At 37.2% G+C, this 17,331-nt stretch overlaps 2 protein-coding genes across 7 annotated transcripts in view; one reads left to right on the top strand and one right to left on the bottom strand.

Annotated features, from left to right (window-relative positions):
• Nucleotides 1–1,416, bottom strand: part of Kiaa0825 (KIAA0825 ortholog) — a 424,652-nt gene extending 423,236 nt beyond the window's left edge. For 2 of the 4 annotated variants that reach the window (XM_036206766.1, XM_036206769.1), the window contains exon 1: nucleotides 1,092–1,414. The gene's annotated coding sequence lies outside the window, so the exon portion shown is untranslated. Of the gene's footprint in view, nucleotides 1–985 lie in introns of all 4 variants that reach the window. The other 2 variants (XM_036206770.1, XM_036206767.1) reach the window with 2 other exon arrangements.
• Nucleotides 1,215–17,331, top strand: part of Slf1 (SMC5-SMC6 complex localization factor 1) — a 78,191-nt gene continuing 62,074 nt past the window's right edge. For 2 of the 3 annotated variants that reach the window (XM_036206771.1, XM_036206773.1), the window contains exons 1-4: nucleotides 1,215–1,387; nucleotides 9,791–9,904; nucleotides 10,060–10,135; nucleotides 11,314–11,554. In XM_036206771.1, the coding sequence (XP_036062664.1) occupies nucleotides 9,791–9,904; nucleotides 10,060–10,135; nucleotides 11,314–11,554 (431 nt within the window). In that variant the 5' untranslated portion in view covers nucleotides 1,215–1,387. Of the gene's footprint in view, nucleotides 1,929–9,790; nucleotides 9,905–10,059; nucleotides 10,136–11,313; nucleotides 11,555–17,331 lie in introns of all 3 variants that reach the window. The other variant, XM_036206772.1, reaches the window with a different exon arrangement.

The following is a 17,331-nucleotide window of genomic DNA, read 5'->3' as shown; positions in this document are numbered from 1 at the left end:
TAACCATGCATGTGGTCAAGCTATCCCCTAAAGCAGCCTTGCTGGGTAAAGCAAGCTCAGATCTCTCTAGGAAACCTCTGTGGGCTTCCCCAGGGGAAATGGAAACCCTCTCCTACTGGGGCGGAGTTGTTACATTGGGAAGACCTTTCCCTGGAGCAGGGCTGTAAGCGGCTATTCTTATCATGACTTTGTGGTATTCCTAGGCTCCCGACTGCCAGGATCCCTGCAATGCTTACAAAAGATGACTAATGAATTACAAGGCGATGAGTAAACTTAGCTGAAACTGCTTTAGTCAAAAAAGAACAAAAAAGAACTCTTAAGATTCATTACATGCCACCTTTTGGGTGTCCGAAGAAATGAGCATCTTTACTCACACTACACATTTGTCAGAAGCAATTTCTCTGGGTTACTCAGACCTCCATTCAAAGTTCTCCTGAACTCTTCATAGTTGAGAGAGTTTGGAGTAAAACCAGAGCATTCCTTTCTGAAAGTATACCTAATTCTGGATCAATGGTTTCCAAAATGTAACACGTATATCTAAAGCTGATGCAAAGAAGTATAAGAAGGATATCATCTCATTAGTTCATAGCAATAACAAAAACAGAAACCATTATTTACTTAAAACCAAAGGAGAAAAGTTTAATTCTAAGTCAGGAATGACTTCCATGCCCCATTCTGAAAGCATGTAAAAAGATGTCCTCTTCAGCTGCCTGCGTGCCCTCCCAGTGCACCCCTGAACTATTTTAACAGTATTTAGTAGGAGGAATATAATGCCACTTTCAAGAAACAACGGTGACCAAATCCTGCAAATAGGAGACAGTAGAAACCCAGCTTTCTTCAGCCCTGCCCAGGACCACTACTTGGGGAGCCAAGATTGACTTCCACGTTGATAATAGGTAATGCCAGTGAAGACAATAAGCAGGGTCCCAGAGACTTCTCAGCCTCAGGGAGGGTCGGGCTCCACGGGGATGGACTAGGGACTTACTGGTTCAAGGCTTGCCTGCTCACTTCTCGGTCCTAACAACATGCTTGCAGGTAGCTGGCTGGCCAGAAACACCAGGCCGAAGAGTCGAGAGGGGAAAGTCACTCACCAGTCAGCACCGGCGGCGCGGGTCCCGCATGGGCCTGATGTGCTGGCCAGCCAGAAGCAATCGCTCCACAGCTCAGACCGCCCTGGCGACCACTCCAGAGCGTCACTGACAACCACCCGGAAGCGGTGGAACTGCTTCCGGGGCCGCCGAGCGCGCGGCGGGAAATTATTTCCTAGTAGCAAGATTAGTGGAGCCGTGAGTGCTACCGCCGTGGTCGTCACCCCTACCGCCGCCCCTGCCACCGCCGCCACCGCCGCCCGTAGAAAACAGCCCAGACCCTCCGGTCGGCCGGGAAGGTAAAGCGCCTCAGCTCGGAAGACGCCATTCCCCGCGTCCCCAGGCCGCGCCGGTGACATTCCCGCCGTCCTCGCTGGGCCGCGGCGGCGCCCGGTGCTCGCGCTTTCCACAGCCTTGCTTCCTTCACGGTCGCCCGCGCCGGGGGCCGGGGCCGGGGCCCGCGGCCCGCCCCGCCCCGCCTGGCCGTGTGGCCCGGGGCCTGCCCCGCGGCGTGCTCTCGGCCGCTGCCTGCCGTCGGGGCCGGCGCTAGGCCGCCCGCGTCTCTGGTTTCCATAGAACCGGCTAGGCTGCCTCCCCTGCCCCCCGGTTCCGGGCTGCTTCCAGACCCTAGCTGCAGCGGAGGTGGCGGGGAGCCCCAGGGCCTGCCTTCCAGTGGGAGGAAAGTCGACACCTTTCTCTCTAGTAGAATGGTGTCTTTCACAACGCAAGGAAAATGAGTTTCTATCTCTGCGGCTGCCATAGGCTTTGAATAGAAACGCGTGAACATCTTCCCTGAGGGAGGGCCTGTGTTCCTGGGGATGGTCTGCTGCCTGAGCACCAGTAAGAGACTTAAGTGGTTATCCAGAAACTTTTCCACTCCCAAGGTCTGACTAAATATTGACACACACTGATTTGCCTTATACTCCAAATCAGGATTTGGGACCTGTGGTAGACGGAACTTGATTTTAAAGTCCCCAAGCTCTTTTATGACAAATGACTGTCCTCTACAGAGGAAAAATTTCTGTTGAGACATTGGGAATGAACTGGATTCACAGTTTACATGTAACAGACACCACATCTTACGGACTTGTTTGTTACCTTGTCATGATCCAGGTCTTACGTTGGTTTTCAAGCTATCCCTGTGAATGGAATGTTTGTCTTTTTTTCTAGGTGTTAAGAGCATAGCTGAACACTTGGTGGTAGATTTGTGTGGTAGGGAATTTGATTATTTGTAAGTTAACGATAATTTCTTTTCACGTGCTAGGGTGTTTAAAAACACTCAAATGTTTAGATCTATTTTATTGTAATAATTTTAATAAGCAACTAACCTATTAAACCTGCATTCTAAATCCAGATTTTCTCATGCTTTATTGATTTAGGTGATGGTCAATTATGATTTAGAATATTTTTGCTTTTGTAAAGCAGAAAGCTTAGATTATGGTAATGTGTGAAGTAGTGGTCAATTCTAATTCCTTTTCATAATCAAAATTAAGAGTACTGAAGAGTTTATTCCATGCATTCACATTCTCCATGGATGCCTCTTTGATTTTTTTTTTTTTTAAGGAATCCAATAATATAACCTTACTAATTAGATAGTATTTTTATTATGTATCTTTTCTATATTATTCCACAAGTCTTTTCTTTCCACCGTTTAAAAACCATGTCAAGAATAAAGTTCTCCATAAGGTCAAAATAATGAAAACCTAAAGCAACTGAAGAACCTTTCCAAAGAACAAAAAACTATAGTGGAGCATCACCTGTTCTTTAATTGATTACAGCAAAATTATTTTGAAATTGAAAATATAATGCTATTTTTGATAAGAAAATCTGTTTGAAAACTTGAAATAATTGATTCCAAGTCTGTCTTGAGAGAAAAAATGATGGAATCTGTTTTGCCAAAAAGTAATAACAATAATAGTAAAAGTAATAATAATAATAGTACTCTAGAATATTCCTAGAAATGTATATTTTAGACATTAGTATTTTCCCAAAACATTAGTATTTTCCCAAAAAACGATGAATAACTGTTTAAATCTTTGCATTTGTTGCTCTAAATGTCTTACCCATGTAAGTAGATTCTTTTTCATGCTTTCCTGTTGTACTGGTGGAATATTGATTGCTTTGTAGAATTGCATTGTGTTTATGAAAAGTAGATTAAACCTGAAATTTAAGCCTGGTTGGCATTGTGGAAAGGGCATAGCCTAGTCACAGAACACACTTATCTTTGAATCTTGGTTTCACTGTTTTTACAAAGATGTGACTCCTCCCTAAAGTAGGGTTTTGTTGTTGTTGTTTTGTCTTTTGGATTTCTTTTCTCTGCCCCTGGTGCTAGGGATTGACTCAGTGCTTATTTCCTGCTAAGTATATACTATACTGTATTACCAAGTTATTGCCCTTCCTTATCTTGTTTGTGTGTGTGTGTGTGTGTGTGTGTGTGTGTGTGTGTGTGTGTGTGGTGTAGTATATACTGTGTTACCAAGTTATACCCCTTCCTTAATCTAGTATCTTGTATTCTCATCTGTATGCAGGTAAATATAGTGGAATATATATGAAGTATATAGACCACAGTAGGCCCTTAATAAGAATTAAATCAAACATTTTAATTAACCAATTGTAAACTCATGCTTTTCATACAGAAAACTTTCTTTGTACAGTTTGCTTCATAAGAATTCTTTTCACCCTGAATTGAAAGGTTTAGCCCAGCTTGCATCATGTACAGTGTTGGATAAATGGTATATCTCCACATTTTCCTTCAGTCTCTTATTTTTTTCTCTCTCGCCACATTCACTTTTTATTAGTTCTCTGTTGCCAAATTCCCCATTAAAGGAATTGACAATTGCTTCTTTTCTAGGAGACAAGAACATTTCTCACATCTATCACTAGAGACTTCTTGTTTTCTGTTTCTGTTTGTCTTTTTTTTAGTTGTGTGTTGCTTGTAGATTGAACCTAGGTGCTGTGGATATCGCTCTGTACAAATAAAATGTTGTTTGGCCAATGGCTAGGCAGGAAGTATAGGCGGGACAAGAGAGAAGAAGATTTTGGGAAGTAGAAGGCTGGGGGGAGACACTGTAAGCCACGAGCCATATGACAAAATATAGATTAACAAAAATGGGTTAATTTAAGATAGAAAAAGTAGATAACAAGCAGCCTGCCACGGCCATACAGTTTATAAACAAAATAAGTTTCTGTATGCTTTCTTGGTTGGGTCTGAGCGATTATGGGAACTGGCGGGTAAGAGAGATTTGTCCTGACTGGGCCAGGCTGGAAAACTCTAACTACACCTAGGGTCTTACACATGCTACTTAGACACTGTAGCATTGAGCTACATCCCCAATCCCTCCAGACCTCTGTTAAATAATTAATAATATATCATATCATTGAAAGATGGGGCAGGAAATAAGACAGCTTTTTTTCATACTTATTTTGTGTGTGAATGTGTATATATGTTTTTCCATGTGATTCTTGGGATCAAACTCAGGTCTCTAGGTTTGGTGGCAAGTGCCTTTCCCTGCTTAGCCATTTCCTTGGCACTAACATAACAACATCTTTTAAAACAAATTCCAAAGGCTTGCTGAATGACATTAGACAAAGGGTCTGTTTTTTCTTGGGCCCAGAAGGGTGAGGATTCCTACACTCCACTTGAAATGAAAGCATTCAGAGCTAACAGAATTTCCCTGATACAGGATGAGTACTAAGACATGAGTGTATGCTTTACAGCTTTGTAAGCAGAAAGAAATCTAGTGCTTTGACCATATTTGGTTTCATTTTAATTTTCAGTTTCAATTTCTCAGTTAAATCTTTCAAGTTTTGAATTCAAAGCAGTGAAGTCATCTGTACGGGAGACTTATGTATGTGCTTTTTGGAAGAAAGGATTTTTCAGATGTTCTCTAGTAAAGAAGGCTTCAGATCAAATTGTTTCCTGTCACAATGAAAATGAAGACAGTGCTAATTTTCAACATGTGGTTTATTATATTTATCAACAAGAGTGTTACATGGAAAATAATAATAAAAAATAGGGAAGTACATTCCCAAATTTTATTATATGTACTTGCTTTTCATATACACATTAAACTAATCCATTAGTTTCATAAGGTGAAGAAATTAGAGATAAATTTAATCACTATATACTTTGTAGTACTTTTGAAATTTTCTATACTCAGTGTTGGTTGAAATTAAAAAATAAAAATTGTAAAGATTATTTTAGAAGTAAAAATTTAGTTTTTATACACATATATGTAGCTGGTTATAAAACATTATGCAGAATAGGGAAGAAAACCCTTCCTTCCCTCCAAGGACTTGGTAACACATCCTGTCTTCTCTTTTCTGCAGTAATTGTATAGCCAACTGTTCATCCCGCCTTTGGTCGCTCCCTCCTACCTCACTTTCCTGTCCTATAAGGTCGCACTTGCTGTGTCCAGGCTGATCTGACTTGTGGTCATTGTCCTGTCTCAGCTGAAGACCTTTGTTTTGTGACCTGTATTCCTGCCCTGATTCTCACTTTGACTTCCTTGTCTTTGAGGCAGGGTCTCAGTGTAGCTCTTGCTGGCCTGGGACTCATAGTGTAGCCCAACCAGGCTGGCTTAAATCAGAGAGCCACCTGTCTCTGCCTCCCTATTGCTGGGATTAAAGGTGTACACTAGCACTGACATATTGTAAAGAATTGAATGGTTCTATTAAAAAACTTAGCATAAAATATTACACCATCACAGTAATGAGAAATGTAGGTTCCTGGTGCTTCTGGCCGACACCAACTGTCAAAGAATTTCAGGCATCAAGGATAAGCCTTGGTGAGAGATATTTTAAGACAGTCCACGCCACAGTGACAGTTGCTTGCTATGTATAAAGGGAAGCCTGTTCATAGGCACTGTCTCCTGAGATTTGTATTTTATGTGGCTCAGGGTGAGTACATTTTAAAGAATTACTACTATAAAGTTTTAAAATATTACAACAAAAGAGCTTTTTTTATAACTAGGAATTTACTGGTGTAATTTTTTATTATAAAGATAAACAATAAAAAATAAATGGTCTCTTTTCTCCTCATTTATTTGAAGATGTCATCAGTGTGGTACTTAAAGGTTCATACATTCTACTCCCTTACCCCCACCTCAGCTGGGAAGATAAGAAAATTTTTCTAGAAATGCAACTAGTATTAATTGTGTTATGGAATGTTTGTTCTTTTCTGGTACTGGAAGATTTCAGTCCTCTGTACTTCAGAACATATATTACCTACATAAAATTTAACCTTAGTCTAAGTTACCTGGCTTATTGATATGCTTTGAGGACATTTCTATAGTGTTCTCTTTTAACTCATTGGCACATCAAGCTGTTTACTTTCTCTTAAATTTCCAGGGTATAGAAGAACCATCAAACTACTACTTATGTATGAAATACATCCGTGTCTGAATTGCCATGTTTATGTATATATTAATTGTCCTGTTTAGTCAAATATATTGGATGTCATGTAGACATTTTTGTTTCATACAATATGATGTTCAAAAACGTTGCCTTTGCTTTAGGTTGTTGGTCACATAATTACAGAAGGCAATTAGACTAGTCTTGGCATTCTTAAAACTGCTAGCTGTGTGCATGTCCATGATTTACAGCTCTGTGAAAGTTAACTAGCATATCTCCTGTTTTTCTGGTAAACTTGTAAATAAATACCTTGCATTCTGATTTGTTTTTAGACATGTATATGTTCATACTGTTTTATCACTTGGATTTCTTTCTTTTCCTCTTTTAATATGAATAGTGTCAGTTTCTTAGTAAGCATTTTCAAAGTAAGGAAATTGCTTTAAAAATGCTTTTATGCTTTCTGCTGTTGTATACTACAGTTGGTCCTATTTTCACCTTTTTATGAGACATTGTTTTAGCAGAAAATGCTGCTAAATATATGGAGGTGATTACTGCCATTAAAATTATATTACAGAGGTAGGTTTAAGATTGAACCTGCATTATATATATTTATTCTAATAAGTTCAAATAATTTAACAATTTATACTTCAAAATAAAATGTATTAAAATGTCACTTCAGAACTTAAAGTAGCAGTTACTGATATGAAAAGGACAATGTGATAGATGTTTTTCTTTTATTTTTATATACCATGTAACTTTCATAAAGCATAATGCAGTATTTAAAGCCAGCCTATTAGTGATAGTGTTAACAGCAGTTTTTGTAACTTTGTTTTGATTATTGGCAGCAGGAGGGCATGGGGATTGATCCCAGTGTCCTCTTCAAGATAATCAGGTGTTCTGCTCTAAAGCTTCACCCGCCCCTACTCCAGTTAGTCGTTAACACTTTTTAATGCATCATATATTCCATATATAAGACTCTAAGTTTTAAGAACTACTCTGATCCTGCTCCTTTTCATAATATTTCTTGAAATAGCCTGCTAACTAGTTGTGAAAACTCTTCAATACATAAGTAAAAATACAATTTTGAAAATATATAGTATGTTTAAAGTCATGGCTTCTTCTCATAACTGACTTTTGAGATCTATAAAAACACTGATTAAAAACCAAGACTATTTATAGCTACATTGAATTTTACTTAGTTATTTCTCAAGAGGCATATCATTTTCTAAAGGAAAATTATTACATTTTTCTTAAAGAATTCTTTTGAGTTAGTGAAAGAAGCTTTCTTCCCTAGTTATGGGCATCCGCTGTGTGATACAGATGTGTCTTCCCTGTGTGCACTTAGATGTTTGGAATCAAACAGTATCTTTATTTGCAGTACAGCGTAATCTTTGTATACTTGTCTGTATTGCAGTCTGTATTATTGGGTATTGTCAGGGAAGAGCTAACCATATTAACCTTGAGAATGGTAAAATGATCCTTTAACTGGGGACATACTTGTATCTTATTTATTGATGATAGTATTTTATAGCTATATTTCTTTCATGTATATTAGTGTACATTTTAAACTGTGTCTTAGCCAGACCAAAGCCCTTGTACCTTACATTAAAGCATTTGCTTCGTTTGAAGGTCTCATTCTTATAGATATTTAGTGTTTTGTATCTGAGTTTCATTATTTTAGAGGACTGATACTGTATACTTGTTGCCTCTTTTGGAATCAGTTGGCAAATACGTTGGCAAATACTGAAGACAGATTTATTGAGGTCATAATATCAGCTTCTTTTACTGAGTAAAAATTGGTTTGAGAGAGATGGCTTTGATATGCAGCTCTACTGTGCTCTTTGCTGTATGACCTGTGAATTGGTCTGCCCCTGCAGTGCAGGACTCCCAGCAGCTCCTTGAGATGTGTCAGAAAGCATTAATGTGAGCTGTCTTCACAGGTATTCAGATGTGCTGAGAAAAGTATATCACTTAAGTCTCTCAAGGAGCTTCTGCCTACTATGATAAAGGGTAGAAAGAGGAGCTGCAATTGCTTTACCCTAGCTAACATTTCTTCTCTTAGGAGCTTTAAGTGTGAAAAAAGAAGGTTCACTCCTGACCCTATATGATATTTTAAATGTAAATGGTTTATAGTGAAACTCTCGGTCTTATTCCAGAATGAATTTTGACCAGGAGGATGAGAACGGGGTGTGTGTGTGTGTGTGTGTGTGTGTGTGTACAGTTGTCCAGAGGTGTAATAGAGTTTTGATTACAGGACTCCCCCATCAGGTACGAAAATCTGATCATCTAAATCACGTATTCTCTTCCATATTTTAAATCATCTCTCAAGAACTTAAAATCCCTAATCCAGTATATTCTGTGTACATAGTTATTACTTTATTTGGATATGGCATAGTATTGAGAGGAAAAGAAACTTTTACATGTTCAACTTCAAGGATTTTCCCCCAGATATTTGACATGTATATTCTTCTGGTATGGAACTCATAAAGCCTTATTTTAGTTCTTGAAAATAAAATTTCTATAAGATTTTATTCACTTAATCCTGTTTTTAAATACTATACTTTTAAAAGATTGTTTTGTTTTGACTTTAGGTTTATGGATTTTTCTTTTTATTTTTTCCTTTCTCTTTGTTTTACTTATTTTTTGTAATGTATATTGATTAAATGTATATTGATCTATGCTAAGTGTACATATTATGCCCAACACTTAAAGATTACTTTGATTTTTTTTGTGTATGTGTGTGTGTGTATATATATATACAGAACATGTGTGGGGGTGGTAAGGAGACAGGAAGTAATTAAAAATCTAAGTTGTAACAGAAGTTGGAGTCATTATGCCTGTCTCTTAAATTATTTACTATAAATGCTGTGGAAATATAAGTCTTGTTAGTTACTTTGGTGACCAGTATATATTCTTTAGTTTTGCCCACATTTTGAAAGCTACCATGCAGCTGATAGTTTCATTTTCACAAGTGTGCTTATTTGAAAAGCTTTCAACAAAAAATTATGCTGAAAACATAAGTATGCTCATATTTATTTAGGCCCCTATCATTTTTTGAGGAATCATATTCAACAGTGTGTTTTAATGGCAAGTAATATAATACTTCAGGCTTTCAATGTCGAAACAACAGCAAAAATTCACTTTAAGGTTTCGAGAAAAATAATTTGAAACTGGCTTTTATTGTAGTAACTAAATTTAACATCATTACTTATAGTTAAGGTTTACATGTTTAATTCATAGTATGTTTCATGGTTTTAGTTTCTTTTTAGTATTCATAATTAAGAAAAAAGAAGTCACCTTTATGCATAATCTCTAACATCTGCTGTCTTCTGTATGTGTGTATATGCTAGATGGGAGATGGTGCCACAAAGCATGTCATCCAAATGACAGGATTTAAGATGGAAGAAAAGGAAGCTCTAGTCAAATTACTTTTAAAACTAGATTGCACTTTTATTAAGAGTGAGGTGAGTATAGAAATGTACTAAAATATTCAACATAGAGTTTAAAAATAGAATTAAAAAATAAAATCAAAATGTCCTTATATTATAAAAGTAAAAGGTTTTTTAATTAAGAAAATATCACTCTAGTAACATTGTTTCATGTGGATTCTTCCCTCCAGAAATATAAAAATTGTACACATCTTATAGCTGAACGCCTGTGCAAGAGTGAAAAATTTTTAGCAGCTTGTGCAGCAGGTAAGTAAACTCCCTTTCTCCAACTCTTGAAAAAAAAGATATCATGTTACTGGAAGAAATCTCAAGTGTCTGGAAATATATTATGCTTATTATATCAGATATACATGTGTTGTTTTCTGATTTTTTTTTTTAAGATACCTGATTTTTCTTTATTGTGATTAAAATTTTTTTTTTCTTTTTTGTTTTTGTTTTTGTTTTTGTTTTTCGAGACAGGGTTTCTCTGTGTAGCTTTTGCGCCTTTCCTGGAACTCACTTTGTAGGCCAGGCTGCCTCAAACTCACAGAGATCCGCCTGCCTCTGCCTCTGGAGTGCTGGGATTAAAGGCGTGCGCCACCACCGCCCAGCCCTGATTAAAATTCTCTAAAACATTAAAATACATATTAAATAGGAAGAAATATTTACTTTGTCACAAATTTAGTTTTAATGTTTTGCTTAAGAAAAAAATTGTCGTAACAAAAAGATGAGGGCAAATACCCACCTTAAGGAAAGCTTCAGTGAAGCCTCCCTCAGCAGCCAGCCCCTTGCAGAGGCGGGTCCTTCTCCCAGGCTGCTGCCCCTCTGGCTGCACTGGGAAGCGATTCTTCCTCCTTTAGTTCTCTGAGATAGTTAACTCTGTTACCCGAGTTGAGAGCTGGCCTTCGCACAAGTCGCTTTTTTATATGGTGATTGAGTTACTGTGACTTAGTCAGTCATGAATGCCACATCATTTTTTACATTCATCTGCCAGAGAAGCATTTAGATTATGACTAACCTTTACAAACAAAACTATGCATTATTCTTGCTGTTTAAATGATCACTGGTGCCCACATAAACAGCAGAATATAACATTCCCTATAAAATTCACTAATCAATAAGCTTAATATAGTGTAACAATACTGTGAATGTTATTTAAAAAGTTTAGCATAGGAGGAAATAAACCAGTTAGTAACATTCATTGCCTTTACTTTTAATCTTTAGATTTATATATCATTTAGTAGCATTTAGAATTATGGCTATGTATCATAGAAAAGATTATATACAATATTGAAGGCCTCTTCAAATTTTATTTTAAAAAGTTTTGCCAGTCTATCATGAGGATCTCATGTATAAAAAGGATGACTTTTAGTTGCTACTTGATCTTTATTGTTTACCATTTAGCAGAACTAAAGTTCTTTTGTGACAGTTCATTTGCTTTCTAGGAAAATGGGTATTAACGAAGGACTACATAATACATAGTGCCAAAAGTGGCAGATGGCTTGATGAAACAACTTATGAATGGGGATATAAAATTGAAAAAGACTCACATTATTCACCTCAAATGCAATCTGCACCTAAAAGATGGCGTGAAGAGTTGAAACGGACTGGAGCTCCAGGAGCTTTCCACAGATGGAAAGTTGTCCTCCTTGTGAGGGCAGATAAGCGAAGTGATTCTCTTGTAAGGTAGGAGGGGGTTTTATACATTTGAAGCAGTGGATGAGGTCTTATTTCTATGAATACCTTCTAATATTTATGTTCAGTTATAAGTCAGAATGAGATAAGATATTCTTTTTTTACAGCTGGAAAATTTATTTTTAGTTACTTTTTTTGAGAACTCATGCATGAACACTGCATCTACATCATTCCCACCTCCCCATCCCCCATTCAACTCCTCCCGTGCCCTCCCATTTTTAATGGTCACTTGTTCATTATTATGACATGTACACACATATGTACACCTGTATATATAACCACTGAGTCTAATCAGCTTTGCTCATTTGTCACGTGTCTAGGATTTTATCTCTCAAATTGAGCATTGTGCATGGATGTATGAGTTTCTTAATAGAACAAAATTTGTTTTATGGATGAGCTTTGATTATTCTGGTGATCTCCATTTTATTTCCCACGTTATTTATTTTGTTCAACTCAAGAAAATAAAAGAGAAAGCAATACTTAAGACATTTTGAAGCATTCTTAAGCTTTTGCTAGTTTATTATTTTATTATCAGAGAGGCTTGCTTGGGATTTATATAGTACTGTCTTTGTGGTTCATACTATTTCCATTATAACTTGATTTCTTTTTTTGTTGTTGTTTTTTTGTTTTTTTTTGTTTTTGTTTTTGTTTTTGTTTTTGTTTTCCCCGAGACAGGGCTTGTCTGTGTAGCTCTGGATGTCCCGTAGACCAGGCTGGCCTCGAACTCATAGAGATCCACCTGGGATTAATGGTGTGGGCCCCCATAACTAGCTCATTTTGTCTTTTTAAGTACAAGGAATTTTTATTTGTGAAAGTGTGTGTACAGGTGTGCCCATGTATGCATTTATAGAGGAAAGAGCTCACATTTTTCCTCATTACTCTTCACCTTATATTTTGAGACATGCTCTCTTGTTGAACCAGGGCTTGCTGATGTGGCTAGGCTCACTGGCTGGCTGGACAAGCTCTTGGAATCCTCTTGTCTGTTTTACAATGCTGGATTATAGGTGTACACCACTATGCCTGTGTGTTGACATGGGTGCTAGAGATCCAAACTCAGCTGCTCACACTTTAAAGGGGTAAAGACTTCTCACTGGCTAAACTGTATTTTGATACTTGTTTTTAAAAACCAGGGCTAGAACTTTAACTGTTTTACCAAAATGTAATTTATACTCAACCAAACACACCATCTTAAGTGTGCATTTTGATCAATTTGGAGAACTTATACAGTAATGTTAACCTACCTGAATCAAGAGCTCTTGTGTTCTGGACCACAAATACCAGACAGCCACTGGTTTCTTGTCTGTTATTATGCCTTAAGTGTTTTGAGGTTTGTTTGTATGGTATATTTCTTTGATCTATCATCATTTGCCTTGTGCTGTAGTTAGGATTGTTCTCGTGTAGTATTCCACTGTATGAATGTATTGTAATCTATTGTTTACCTTTTGTTAGACGTTTAAGGTTTTTTTGTCTTTGTTAAGCTGCTTTTAGTATTTGAGTATAATTTTTTACATAGACATGATTTCATTTCTCTTAAGAAATATCTAGGAATTATTAGCTGAAATGACAAATTTATACTGAACATTATAAGAAAATGCCGGATTGTTTCCTAAAATAATTGGGCCACATTTGCCCCTTGTAAAAGCACTGTGGTAGGGTACAGTTAAAATGGACCTGTCTTTGCTGTGTGTACAGTCTGTTTCAAGAACTCATGTTCTAGGTAATCATATTTAGTTCTACCTACCATCATCAGACATTTGGGTTAGCTTTGTAGTGATCTTGGAGTCAGTTAATTTTACTCTTCCAACTTTAATATTTTTTAAGCTCTTTGTGAACCTGGATTCTTTAAATTTCTGCATGTTAGAATCAGCATGTGAATTTCAAGTAAAAGTCAAATTGAGGCTTTCACTGGGATTGTGTTTTATTTGTGGTCCTGACTTTGTGAGAATTGAACTTTTAACACTATTGATTCTCCCTTAGGGTACACTATGTGTCTCTGCAGGTGTCCTTTAATGCTCTGTTAGTTATATTGCTTCTTTGTTAGATCAGCTGGCCATTACTTAACCCAAGTACAGGAGTATAGCCCTGAGCCACCACACTCAGCATGGTTCTTAGTCTTCGTTGTATCAGTTTTATGCATATATTGCTTGCTACTTTTGTATTTGGGGAAGCTGTTACAAATAAATCACTATAAGTTTTTATCTGCATCTATGGGAATTCCTGGCTTTTCTGTTTTATTCTCTTAATGATTATTCTGGTTGATTCTTTTAAAGAGTGTTTTTGAAGTGTCCAAGTGTTTTTGCCTGCATCTATTTATATGTACCATGTGTACTGTACCCTCAGAGGTCTGAAGTTTCCTCTAAGACAGGAATTATGACAGTTGTGAGCTGCCACATAGATTCTGGGAACCAAAACCTGGGTTTGTCATAAGAGCAGTAAAATATTCTTAACTACTGAAACATCTTTAGCCCCTACTGATTAATTGTTAGTGTTAAACAAATTTATATTCTTGAGATAAACTGTGTCATGGTATAGTATCCATTTTCAATATATTATTCATTCTGTTTGCAAATACTTTGTTAAAGAGTTTTCTGTTTTCATCCTAATAAATGGCTTCAATGCACAATAATATTTAAACTTCATATCATATTTAATGGTGACTTACCTTCCATAATAGTAACTGTAAGTGAGGACACAGTGAAGTTTTGAACAGGACCACTATATGGGTAGAAAGAAAAGTTTATTGAGAGAACAGACTGCCAGTCTGCTTCCAAGAATAGAGGACAACAGTTTGGCAGGAGAGTGAGCAAATTTTATATGATAGTCAGCAAGATAGAGGTCTTTGAGCTGGTGAAGGCTGTTAAGGTTAAGCTGGAATGAGATGCCCTTGCAAAGGTAGTTGACCACTGGAATGAATAAGGGAGGTAGTGGTTTTCCTGGTAAACAAACCTGCTTTGGAAAATTCTTGAGTAGTGCTAAGTTTAGGCTTTTGTTTAAGACATTATCTCCAGCACCGTCATTTTGGGGGCCAATTTGGACCCAACAGTGACAAGGCAAGGATGCTCACTCTGACCATTTTTATTTAACATTTTACTGGCTTTACTGGCCGATACTGTAAGCATGTATACACACACAAACACAATTAAAATCAAATGAAAAAAGAGAGGAGGAAAAGTGAAAAGGGGGTTAAAATTGAAAAGAAACAAACATAATTGTCTTTTTTAGACATAATTAACTAAAAATTGATCAAAAAGAAGGTACTGAAACTGTTAAGTGAATTTAGCAAGATCACTGTATGAATTTTTTTAGAATAGGCAAAGAAAAATTGGAAATTGAAATTTAAGTTAGTGTCAGGGGCCATGCAAGAGGAACAGCAAGCAGCTTTGAACTCATGGGAAACGGCCCACTAGTTAGCCAGGCTTGGAGAGACAGAGCTGCAAGGACTACTTGTCCTTAGGGCCTCCTGCTGTTATTGAGCACAGCTCTGCTTGTTGCCCTCACAGTCACCATGTCCCCTGTACTCTACAAGTTGTATGAAAACTCTACAGGGGTTTCTAGCCCCTTGCTGGGCAATGTCACTGTTACTTACAATAGTAGTGATTGACTTTTTCCAAGATTTGCTACTGGAGTAGATTAATGATTCAACCACCACTCTTAGAAAGAATTTAGAGATGTAGATTGTTAGTAAACTTAGGTTAAGATATTTTTGTTAATACATTTTGGTAAAACAGTTAAGGTTCTATCCCTGGTTTTAAAAAACAAGTATCAAAATACAGTTTAGCCAGTGAGAAGTCTTTACCCCTTTAAGGTGATGGGAGGTGGCTCAGTGGGTGAAGTGGTTATCCAGTGTGAGCAGCTGAGTTTGGATCTCTAGCACCCATGTCAACACACAGGCATAGTGGTGTACACCTATAATCCAGCATTGTAAAACAGACAAGAGGATTCCAAGAGCTTGTCCAGCCAGCCAGTGAGCCTAGCCACATCAGCAAGCCCTGGTTCAACAAGAGAGCATGTCTCAAAATATAAGGTGAAGAGTAATGAGGAAAAATGTGAGCTCTTTCCTCTATAAATGCATACATGGGCACACCTGTACACACACTTTCACAAATAAAAATTCCTTGTACTTAAAAAGACTTCACCCTTTAAGGTGATGGGGAACAATTTGAAGTTTAGAAAGGCACACTTTTGATAGTTGAGCGAGGGACTTGTTGAGGTGAAGGAACAAGAACAAAGGAAGCCTGGTTAGTACTAGCTGATGTGCCTTTCTTGCTAAGATAGATTGGTGACCAAAGGCAATTATTAATTTCCCTGTCTTCCTGGTATGATTTAATAAAAATTGTTGGGTGGGTGTGCACTCAGGACTTAAAGTAGAAATGGCTGTTTCTTTTTTATATATAAGCTTAGATTTGTGATTCTTTTACAGTCTTTTGCAAGGTTACCTTTTGAGATAAATACTAAAATGCTTGATCCTTTCTTTGTAAGCGAAAACAGCTGCCTGACAAGTACAAAAGGAATTGGCTGAAATATACTTGGCTTGCTTAAAACTTTGTTAATCAGTTATAAAGGAATCATTGTTTGGGGGTGAAGATGTTATGGTGGGAATATTAATACAAAGAAAAATGTTTAACTAATTGTGAGCTTGTAAGAAAAATGTACCTCGTGATCATAATGTGATTTCTTCCTTTGTAAAGATTTTACTTTGTTTTCAAAACTATGTAACTTGTGGTTGTGAGGTAGTCTTTCCTTGTGTAGAAATTTCTGTCTGTCCAGTTGTTTGCTGTACCTCGTGATCATAATGTGATTTCTTCCTTTGTAAAGATTTTACTTTGTTTTCAAAACTATGTAACTTGTGGTTGTGAGGTAGTCTTTCCTTGTGTAGAAATTTCTGTCTGTCCAGTTGTTTGCTGACTCCACACTTTCTCTTCAGTGTCTCTGTCTTGCTGAGGGCAAGTCTTCTCAGCAAGTTAGTTTAAAATTTATTTTATTGATTTCTACATTTGTTTTTTAAGAGACATTTTACTGTGCAATTAACATGCATATTCCCATTGTCCTCCATATGATAGTAGAGATGTGTACCATCAGCACACACGTACACATTGTGGTCTCATCTCTGGTATATTTTCTGCTGAAGGGAGCACACGCAGTATTAGTAGATCAGCACACTCCGAAGTACTGCAGTTATTCACGCCTTGGCTCTTCCACCCGTACTGTACCTCCCACCTCTCTGTCCTTACCTTACTTATCCTACTTCCTCTGTATCTATCCTCTGGGGACATTCATAAGAATAGTCCTCTTATTTACTTAATTGTGTATCTTTTAACTGATATATTTTCATTCCCTATCTCCTGTCCCACAACCTTGTAAATAACCTAAACCTCTGAGAACTAATGCTCCTGTACTTTTGTTAAAATTTATTCTTTAAGATTCTACATGAGAGTGAAGTCTCTGCCTGGTTATTTGATTTTATTGTAAGGTTCTCTAGTTTCATTCATGTTTTAACAAACGACAGAGTTTTATTTTGTATGAGCTAAGCAGTGTTCCACCATGTATCTCTAACACATTTTCTTTATCAGCTGGTGAGCATTTGCGTTATCTTGGCTGTTGTAAATAGTTCTACAATAAATATGGGAGTATACCTCTTTAACATACAACTTTCCCATCCTAAGAGTTTATATTCAGTAGTGGTAGTTAGAATATATGGTCGTTCTTTCATGTTTTAGATAGTCTTTGTACTGTTTGCACATGGCTGTGCTTGTTTTGCTCTCACCAAC

This window comes from Onychomys torridus, chromosome 15, assembly GCF_903995425.1.
Source record: "Onychomys torridus chromosome 15, mOncTor1.1, whole genome shotgun sequence".
Taxonomy (NCBI): Eukaryota; Metazoa; Chordata; class Mammalia; order Rodentia; family Cricetidae; genus Onychomys; species Onychomys torridus.
This window is presented reverse-complemented; position numbering and strand designations above follow the sequence as displayed.